Source organism: Peromyscus maniculatus, chromosome 1 (assembly GCF_049852395.1).
Source record: "Peromyscus maniculatus bairdii isolate BWxNUB_F1_BW_parent chromosome 1, HU_Pman_BW_mat_3.1, whole genome shotgun sequence".
Taxonomy (NCBI): Eukaryota; Metazoa; Chordata; class Mammalia; order Rodentia; family Cricetidae; genus Peromyscus; species Peromyscus maniculatus.
In genome coordinates, this window is record NC_134852.1 from 20,231,307 (window position 1) to 20,241,735 (window position 10,429).

Genomic DNA, 10,429 nt, shown 5'->3' on the forward strand with positions numbered 1-10,429 from the left:
TGGAGCATCATCCAGGATCACTGCCCCGACAGTGGGAAGAAGTCAGGTGAGCATTTTATAGTTTGGTTTGTGAGGCTCAGTTTGCAAACAAGGAAGTGAGTCAGGGGGCAGGACTAGTGATTTTTATCGGAGTAAAGTGATACTTCTGACCTGGAAACTGAGAGACGCTGAGTCAACAGGAAAAGGGAAATAATTACTGAGTCATTTCAGTGAAAGACCCCCGCTCCATTATGAGGACATGGGGCTTTGGGCCAATAAAATGCGCCCCCCCCTATAACTTAGCCTAAGAAACGCCATTCTAATGGAATCAGAAAAACAGGAGTTCACAGCCGTAGCCAGCCACCCGGCCTTGACAGAGATAGCTATGGCCAGCCTTGAGAGAGATAACTGTGGTCGGCGGCCTTGAGAAAAAGACAGTTAAGTCAAATCAGGATATTTTATGGCTGGCCCCCTGGCCTTGAGGAATAAGCAGCTGGCCTGGACAAGGCCAAATCAGCCACACACATACGACCCCAAGTTCACCCTGGCCTTCTTTGAAACAACCAATAGGGACCCTGTAACTATGCTTCTCGCTTCTGTAACCGCGCCTCTGCCCCTGGGATCCCATAAAAAGTCCCCCTTGCCCTAGGAAAGCGCGCAAGTCCTCCAAGAGACTTCGCCCCAGGTACCTGGTCTAAATAAACACTCTTGCTTTTGCATCTGATCTGTGGTTTCGGTGTGTTCCTTGGGTTTGGGGTCTCTCCCGGAGGAAGATCTCAGCCAGGGGTCTTTCATTTGGTGGCCCGTACGGGGATTGAGACCCCTCCCTGGGACCACCGACCCACCATCAGGAGGTAAGCCGGCCGGCCTTGGTTTATGTCATCCCTGTCCCGTCTGAGGGTTGTCTGTTTGTCTGAATGTTAAATGTTGTTTGTTTGTCTCCGTGCCTGCGTCTGATAATCTGTCTGTGTCAGTGGATCTGAAAGAGGAGGCCGACGGGCCTGGACTTCGCCGCTGAACCCTGGGAGACGTCCCAGGGGAATCTGGAACCCTGAAAGAAGTTCCACGGAAATCTGTAGTGCCCTCTGAGGCACGATCTGTAGTGCCCTCTGTGGCACGGTCTGAAGACCCCTCCGGGGGCACGGTTTAAAGACCCCTCCGGGGGCACGGTTTAAAGACCCCTCTGGGGGCACGGTTTTTCTGGTTTTGCTTTCGGTTTGGAACCGAAGCCGCGCAGCGAGTGTTAGTCTTATTTATATTGGTCTGTCGTTTTTTTGTTTTCTGTTTAACCGTTCTCCTCCTAGAAACAGCCATAGGACAGACTGTCACCACCCCCTTGAGCCTCATGCTTAAACACTGGTCAGATGTAAAGACACGAGCCAACAACGAAGGAGTCGTAATCAAGAAAAAAAAAATAGATCACTCTTTGCGAGGCCGATTAGGTTAAAATGGATGTAGGATGGCCTCGTCAGGGAACCTTTAACCTCAGTCTTATTTCACAGGTGGAGGGAAAAGTTTTTGCTTCCAGTCCCCATGGCCACCCGGACCAGGTCCCATACATTGCCATGTGGAGACTCCTGACAACAGAACCTCCCCCATGGGTTAAGCCATTTCTCTTCCCCTCAGCCCCCCGGCAGCAGCAGCGCTCGCCGAATCCCGGAGCCGAGGAAGCCAGATCGGCGGATCCCTCCCACTCCCTGTTCCTCCCTAACCCCACACCAGCAAGTCTTTTTTTCCTCTCCCCGCGGGCCGCTGCTCCGGTGCGCAGGCGGGCGCGCGGGCAGGCTTGCAGGCGGGTGCGGGAAAAGAGGACGCGCAGGCGGGCGCGCAGGCGGGGCCGCCGGGAAGCTAGGGCGCCGGGACGCCCCCTGCCCAGTCCCCGCAAGCCGTCAGCGGCGGTGGCGGCGGTGGAGGGCGCCGGGGTTTCCCCGCGCCTCCTCCCGTCCGCGCGGCCGCGGCGCGGTCGCGGGGGTCCGAGGCGGCGCTGGGAGGGGCTCCCCTCGCTTCCCGCTCTCCCCGGCTGTCCGCGCGGGCGGAGGAGTCCGCCCCGGGCCGCGGTTTTCCGCGCGGTGCTTCGTCTCGGCCGGCGCCTAACAGCCGACTTAGAACTGGTGCTGACCAGGGGAATCTGATCGCGAAGGCCCGCGGCGGCGCAGGCGGACACGGGATGTGGCGGGGGCACGCAGGCGGGGCCGGGGATGGGGACAGCACCGGAGGGACCGGCGGCTCCTGCAGCGGCCCCCAAACAGCGGAGGATGAGTTTCCTGCTTCCTCCCCAATTGCAGGTCGCCTAGGAGGAAGGCGGGACAAACCAGCGAAGGTAGGGAACACCTATATCTCTATCGCCAGTTGCTCTTAGCTGGTCTCCAAGGGGCTCTAGACCCCCTACCGATTCGGCTCAGGTTACCAGAAAGAGACGCCGGCAGCGCGTTTTTAAAAAGACTTAAAGAGACACGGAGGGAGAGGAAAAACAAACAAAAAAAGTCCTGGCCACTGTAATGTCTCAGGGACAGGTCAGAGAGGGAGTTAGAAAGTTAGGACGGGAGATCAAAAAAGAACACTGCTTGACAAAGACAAAGTGCTTACTGTAAACAGAGAGGACATTGGGCTCATGACTGATCAAAAAAAAAGCCTCAAGGGTCTCGGAGACCTAAGCCAAGGGTCCTCAATCTGGAAGATTGGGAAGGTCACGGCCAGGAGCGCCCCCCCCCCAGCCCAGGCTAACTCTCAAGATGGGGGGGCAGCCAATGACCTTCCTAGTGGACACCGGGGCTCAACATTCAGTCCTGACCCATACCGGAGGCTCTCTCAGTGACCGCACAGCTTTGGTCCAGGGGGCCACAGGTAACAGGAGGTATCGAAGGACCACCGAGAAAAAGGTTCAGCTGGCATCTGGACAGGACCCAAAGGGACCCCCCTACAAGTCCTAGCCCTTTAAACTGTTCGTGAACGAGAACTCAGGCTTTGCAAAAGAAATGTTGGTACAGAGATTGGGGCCATAAAAGCCCGGTAGTTGCAGGATGCCCCCCTGTCTGCGCGGGGAAGCCGCCATTGCTGTTTTGCTCAAGGATGCAGGGAAACTAACTTTGAGACAGCCATTAACTGTGTTATCCTCCCATGCGGTAAAAGCTCTGGTCCAGCAGCCCCCAGATCGAGTGGTGTGCAGACCAGTTGTCTCCCTCAACCCCGCAACCCTGCTGCCTGGCTCACGGATGGGAGCAGCTTCCTCCAAGAAGGAGAACGGAGGGCCGGAGCAGCCGTCACCACCGAATCGGAGATAGTTTGGACCTCACCACTGCCACCTGGAACATCGGCCCAAAAGACAGAGCTGATCGCGCGGACCCAGGCCCTCCGGATGGCGGAAGCCCGGAGGACCAGGAACTAACAAAAGAAAATGGGGGCGGAATGGAGCCCCGAGCGACAAGCTTACATCATAGATGGACAGAGGCCTTGCCTACCAAGAAAAAGACCGCTAACGTGGTAACCAAAAAAACTCCTAGATGACATCTTTCCCAGGTATGGAATACCCCAGATATTGGGGTCAGACAATGGGCCCGCCTTCGTCTCCCAGGTAAGTCAGGAGGTGGCCAGGCTACTGGGGATCGATTGGAAACTTCATTGTGCATACAGCCCCCAGAGCTCAGGACAGGTAAAACGTACAAATAAAACCATTAAGGAGACTTTAACCAAATTAACGCTTGCAACTGGCACTAGAGATTGGGTGCTCCTACTCCCCCTAGCCCTTTACCGAGCCCGGAACACTCCTGGGCCTCATGGCCTAACCCCGTTTAAGATCATGTATGGGGCTCCCCCACCAATTGTAAATTTCCTTTACTCTGATATCTCCTCTTTTGCCACTAGCCCTCCAACTGATGCAAAAGACGGTGTAAAAACCCCTGCCTGCCGGGAGCAACTGAACCGCCCGGTGGTGCCTCACCCATTCAAGATTGGGGACTCTGTCTGGGTCCGACGCCATCAATCTAGGAACCTAGAGCCGAGGTTGACGGGACAGCGGCTTGGGTCCACACGTCGCATGTAAAGGCTGCCAAGGAACCCGACGAAGCTGAGGGCACCGAGACATCTAGTTCAACGCTCTCCAAACCCACTAAAGATAAAACTCACCCGGGGGTCCCCTTGATCCCCCTAATAGTCCTCCTGACATTGGGAGGGGCATCACCAGAGAGCCTGTTTCCCTGACGCTGGCCCTGTTACTGGAAAAAATTACCATGAGCAAAATAGCTGCTGGGGTAGATACAGGACTGCAGCCCTTATAGAGACCGGCCAATTCAGACAGCTCCAAGTAGCCATGCTCAACAGAAATGATTTAAAAGATAGTTCCAAAGGTCACCATGGTTTACGACCCTTGTCTCCACCATTATGGGCCCCCTAATCATCCTCCTGCTCATTTTATTGTTTGGGTCATACATCCTCAACAGATTGGTGCAATTCATCAAGGATAAGGTTTCTGTTGCCCAGGCTTTGATCCTAACCAAACAATATCAGAGGCTCAGACAGTCAGAGATAGAGCTAACCCCTTATTCTCCATCCTAAAATGAAAGATTTCATTTGGTACAAAAGAAAATGGGGGAATGAAAGACCCCCGCTCCATTATGAGGACATGGGGCTTTGGGCCAATAAAATGCGCCCCCCCCTATAACTTAGCCTAAGAAACGCCATTCTAATGGAATCAGAAAAACAGGAGTTCACAGCCGTAGCCAGCCACCCGGCCTTGACAGAGATAGCTATGGCCAGCCTTGAGAGAGATAACTGTGGTCGGCGGCCTTGAGAAAAAGACAGTTAAGTCAAATCAGGATATTTTATGGCTGGCCCCCTGGCCTTGAGGAATAAGCAGCTGGCCTGGACAAGGCCAAATCAGCCACACACATACGACCCCAAGTTCACCCTGGCCTTCTTTGAAACAACCAATAGGGACCCTGTAACTATGCTTCTCGCTTCTGTAACCGCGCCTCTGCCCCTGGGATCCCATAAAAAGTCCCCCTTGCCCTAGGAAAGCGCGCAAGTCCTCCAAGAGACTTCGCCCCAGGTACCTGGTCTAAATAAACACTCTTGCTTTTGCATCTGATCTGTGGTTTCGGTGTGTTCCTTGGGTTTGGGGTCTCTCCCGGAGGAAGATCTCAGCCAGGGGTCTTTCATCAGGACTTTGTGGAAAGCCAAAATTTTAGACCCATCTCTAGGTGCTCTTTAAATTTCTTAAATTACTTTTTTATTATTATGGGTGTTTTGCCTACATGTATGTTTGTTTACAACATAGATAAATGGTACCTGTGCAGGCACAAAGGGGGAACTGGAGTTACAGATGACTGTGAGCAAAGGGGTTCTGGGAATCAAACCTGAGTCCCCTGGAAGAGCAGTCGATGTTCCTCACCACAGACTCATCTCTTTAGTTGCCTCCTTGCCCTGTGTTTTAAATTAGTTCTAATCAATTTTTATTGTTCTTCAGTGTAGGTACAGGGAAAACGGACTGACTAAAGAAACCCACCCTGACCCTGGAGCCCAGAACTAGGGAAAGATGGATCAGATCAGGGCAGAAAGTCAGATCAGAGCCATCTCTGCCCCTGGCCAACTGACATGAAACCAGCCAATCACAGAGCATGATAGTAGAACCCTGGGCCTGGGATTGACTCCACCCCCAAGACATCGTATGTAAACCGCTCTTACTGGTCAGTTATAAAAACGGCTGTTCTTTCCATCCTGGTAGAGGCAGCTACTCTCCTGGACTCCTCCTTCCCAAATAAATCTCTTTCCCAAAATAATTTTGGGTGTGAAGATCTTCATTCACTGGCATAGAGAAGATCCTTGCTGAGACATGCCTCAGTGATCAAAACAAGGGAGAACTTGGAGAAAGAGCAGAGCAAAGAGGAGCTGAACAAAAGATCTTTTCTGAGATCTCAGTGGACACAGCAAGAGACAAGTAACACTTTTCTCCAGAGCCTGAGGAGATTGTAACATTTCTGCAGGGGTTTCCCCTTTTGCAGAGTGAAGCAAAAGAAGCAACATCTTAGGCCGGAGAAGCAGAGCTCTGCTAGGAAGCCCCCTTAAGTGGGGGCTGAGCAAACCTCAGCTGTAGAGGCTCTACAGGAGAGGAGCAGGATTGCTATATTCTGCGGGGAGACCATCCCTCATCACACCAGGTATACCTTGACTTTCCCAAAGAGTCAGGATAACCTTCCCCTGCTGAAGCAGTTCCAGGTCCTACTCTCCTGAGAAGTCAGAAAAACTTCCCTTCCAGGGCCGAGCTGTCTCTTAACATCTCCAGCCATCAGAGCTGTCCGAAGCAGCTCAAGGTGTTGCCTGACTCCCCAGGTAGTCGGGACACCTTTCCCCAGTGTTGTTACAACCAATTTACTTACATTTTTGGTGCCAAAACCTGGGACCAAACCCATAGAGTTGCAAAATTTACTTACAAAGAGTTGGTTCTTTGAGAAAATAAACAAGATAGACAAACCCTTCTCCAAACTAACCAAAAAAAAAAAAAAACAAAAAAAAACAAAAAACAAAAAAAACAAAAAAGAAAAAACAACACACACACACACACACACACACACACACACACACACACACACACAGAATATCCAAATTAACAAAATCAGAAATGAAAAGGGGGATATAATAAAAGACACTGAAGAAATCCAGAAAATCCTTAGGTCATACTTTGAAAGCCTGCACTGCACAAAATTGGAAAATGCAAAAGAAATGGATATTTTTCTGGATAGGTACCACATACCAAAGTTAAATCAAGATCAGATAAACAATTTAAATAGACCTATGACCCTTATGGAAATAGAAGCAGTTATCAACATCTCTGAATCAAAAAAAGCCCAGGGCCAGATGGTTTCAGTGCAGAATTCTACCAGAATTTCAAAGAAGAGCCAGCACCAATACTCTTCAAATTGTTCCACACAATAGAAACGGAAGGAACATTACCAAAGTCTTTTTTTTTTTGAGGCTAGAGTTACCCTGATATCCAAACCACATACAGACACAACAGGCAAGAGAATTACAGACCAGTCTCCATCATGAAGATGCAAAAATTCTCAATAAAATACTGGCAAACTAAATCCAAGAACCCATCAAGAAATAATCCACCATGATCAGTTAGGCTTCATACCAGGGATGCAGGTATGGTTCAACATACAAAAATCTGTCAATGTAATCAGCCATATAAACAAACTGAAAGAAAAAAAAACACATGATTATCTCATTAGATACTGAAAAAGCCTGTGACAAAATTTAACACCCCTTCATGATAAAGGTCTTAGAGAGATCAGAAATACAAGGAACATACCTAAACACAATAAAGGCAATTTATAGCAAGCCAACAGCCAACATCAAACCAAATGTAGAGAAACTCAAAGTGATTCCACTAAAATCAGGAACAAGACAAGGCTGTCCACTCTCTCCATACCTATTCAATATAGCACTCAAAGTTCTAGCTAGAGCAATAAGACAGCAAAAGGAGATCAAGGGGATACAAATTGGAAAGGAAGAAGTCAAGCTTTCGCTATTTGCAGGTATTATGATAGTCTACGTAAGTGATGCCAAAAATTCCATCAGGGAATTCCTACAGCTGATAAACACCTTCAGTAATGTGGCAGGATACAAGATTAACTAAAAAAAAATCAGTAGCCCTCCTATATACAAATGACAAATGGGCTGAGAAAGAAATTATAGAAACATCACCTTTTACAATAGCTACAGATAACATAAAATATCTTGGGGTAACTCTAACCAAACAAGTGAAAGACCTGTATGACAAGAACTTTAAATCTTTGAAGAAAGAAATCGAAGAAGATATCAGAAAATGGAAAGATTTCCCATGTTTGTGGATAGGTAGGATCAACATAGTAAAAGTGGCAGTCTTACCAAAAGCAATCTACAGATTCAATGCAATCCCCATCAAAATCCCAACACAATTCTTCACAGACCTGGAAAGAACAATACTCAACTTCATAGGGAAAAACAGAAAACCCAGGATGGTTAAAAAATGCTGTACAATAAAGCAATTTCTGGAGGCATCACCATCCCTGACATCAAGCTCTACAATAAAGCTATCGTAATAAAAACAGCTTGGTATTGGGATAATAACTGACATACGGACCAATGGAATCGAATTGAAGACCCTGACATTAATCCACACACCTATGAACATATGATTTTTGACAAAGAAGCCAAAATTGTACAATGGAAAAAAGAGAGCATCTTCAACAAATGGTGCTGGCATAACTGGATGTCAACATGTAGAAGATTGTAAATAGATCCATATCTATCCCCATGCATAAAATTCAAGTCCCAGTAGATCAAAGACCTCAACATAAATCCAGTTTCACTGAACCTGATAGAAGGAAAGTAGGAAGTAACCTTGAACGCATTGGCACAGGAGAACACTTTCTAATTATAACATCAGTAGCTCTCACACCGAGAGCAACAATTAATAAATGGGACCTCCTTGAAAGACCCTAGCCCTTCAGGCTTACACCCCCAAGCCTTAGGAAAAGAGAAACTTCAAGCACCAGGAAATGAGAAACTAAAAATCTAGTTCCAAGGGCAACCTGACTTAGCCATTGTTCAATCTCCCCTGCAACCATATAACAATGTAAAGAGATTTCTGTTAAGAGATGTGCTCAACTGTGACTGGGATAGTTGCAGGTGTTCCAGGAAGGACCACTGTGACCTTTGTGTAAACTCCACTCCCACCCTGATATCCCCCCTTGAGGTTTCAGGAAGAATGTACCTGTTGACGTAACTGTATGCCCTCTGTGATCACTCTGTACCCAGACCATGATCTTGTGAAACGAAATTGTATGGTAATTGTAATCTTATGGCTTTTGTGGGTTTTTCCTTTAAAAGCCCCCATAGGGCTGCAGCAAGTTGCGGCTCTTGCTCTTAGGAGCAGGGTTTGCCCTTCTATATAGAAGCTTAATAAATCCTCTGCTATTGCATCAACTGGACTGGAGTCCGGGTTCTTGGGGCACCCACTTGAGACCCGAAATTTTGGGGTCCAACACTCCTAAACTGAGAAACTTCTCTAAGGCAAAGGATACTGTAAAGAAGACAAAAAAGGCAGCCTACAGCATGGGAGAAGATCTTCACCAACCCCACATCTGACAGAGGGCCAATCTCCAAAATATATAAAGAACTCAAAAAACTAGACAGCAAAATACTAAATAATCCAATTAAAAATGGGTTACAGATCTAAACAGAGAATTCTCAACAGAAGAATCTCAAATGGCCAAAAGACATTTAAGGAATTTTCAACATCCTTAGTCATCAGGGAAATGCAAATCAAAACGATTCTGAGATACCATCTTACACCTGTCAGAATGGATAAGATTAAAACCTCTCCCTGAAGCTTTGCCAGCATTTCTTGTTAGTTGTTTTCTTGATCTTAGTAAGATACCATCTCAAAGTAGTTTTAATTGGCATTTCTCTGATCACTAAGGATGATGAACACTTTTAAAGATATTTCATAGCCCTTTTCGGTTCTTCTTTTGAGAGCTCCCTGTTCAGAAACACACTTCTGTAGATGAAATTCTAAACCGTCTTATTAAATAAGAAACACAGAGCCAAATACAGAGTTAAAAGCCCAAGAGATCAGAGCAATAGCGAAGAGCCAAGACCACCTTATCTTACCACCTGGCTACCGTCACTTCCCCAGAGAGAGAGAGACCTTCTTCCTGTGTGACTTGTCTTTTTAGTGCCTTTCTGTTCTTCCTTCTCATTGGCTATAAACCCAATCACATAACTTCCTTGTCACTGCCTGTCTATACAGACCTCCAGGTACCTATGGTTGGTAATGGGATTAAAGGTTCAGGTCACCACACTTGGCTGTGTCCTTGACCACACAGAGACTCTGCCTGTGATTGGATTAAGGGTGTGGGCTACCACCACCTGAATTCTGTTCCTGGCTCACTAAGGACCTCTGATCTCTAGGCAAACTTTATTTATTAAGATACAAATAAAATCACATTTCAGCACAATTATTAATCACAACATTCATTTTTTAAATAGTGCTGCTCTTTTCCTAAACTACATAGTTTCTAACTGTATTCTAAACATGTATATTTACATCCACAGTGAAGCTCTCACCCCTAATCAATGAAGGTTGTTTCCCAGCAAGGCTACTGTAGAGAAACACAACTTGTCAAAATGCAGAGAGTAAGTGACTTTGGGGTCACCAGTCTCAATTGATTCATATGCAACACAACCCCTACTCCTACACTGTGGAAGAGTGTTCTGAAAGATTGCAACAGCCAACATACTAAGATGCTCACTTCTAGGTATGACAGGGAAGCTGCACCCTTGAAATTTCAACACTATGGTTGTCCATACAAGACCTTTATAATGACAACACCAGTTGAAATGCCAACATCATTGGAGGAAATTTGACAAAGCCTCACTCCTAGATGAAGAGCTACAGATAATGGCTGCT

The 10,429-nt window shown here is 47.5% G+C and overlaps 1 protein-coding gene across 1 annotated transcript; it reads left to right on the top strand.

The window, feature by feature from the left end:
* Window positions 1-2,040: 2,040 nt before the first annotated feature.
* Window positions 2,041-5,060, top strand: LOC143273053 (uncharacterized). The gene is made up of 2 exons (XM_076571061.1): window positions 2,041-2,299; window positions 3,109-5,060. The coding sequence occupies exons 1-2, from the start codon at window positions 2,147-2,149 to the stop codon at window positions 3,481-3,483; spliced, it is 528 nt and encodes a 175-aa protein (XP_076427176.1). The 5' UTR covers window positions 2,041-2,146; the 3' UTR covers window positions 3,484-5,060.
* Window positions 5,061-10,429: the final 5,369 nt, after the last annotated feature.

Coding starts and splice junctions, on each gene's coding strand:
- LOC143273053 (XM_076571061.1), top strand. CDS start 2,147: ATGTGGCGGGGGCACGCAGGCGGGGCCGGGGATGGGGACAGCACCGGA. Junction 2,300..3,108: donor GGCGGGACAAACCAGCGAAG/GTAGGGAACACC, acceptor ATGCGGTAAAAG/CTCTGGTCCAGCAGCCCCCA.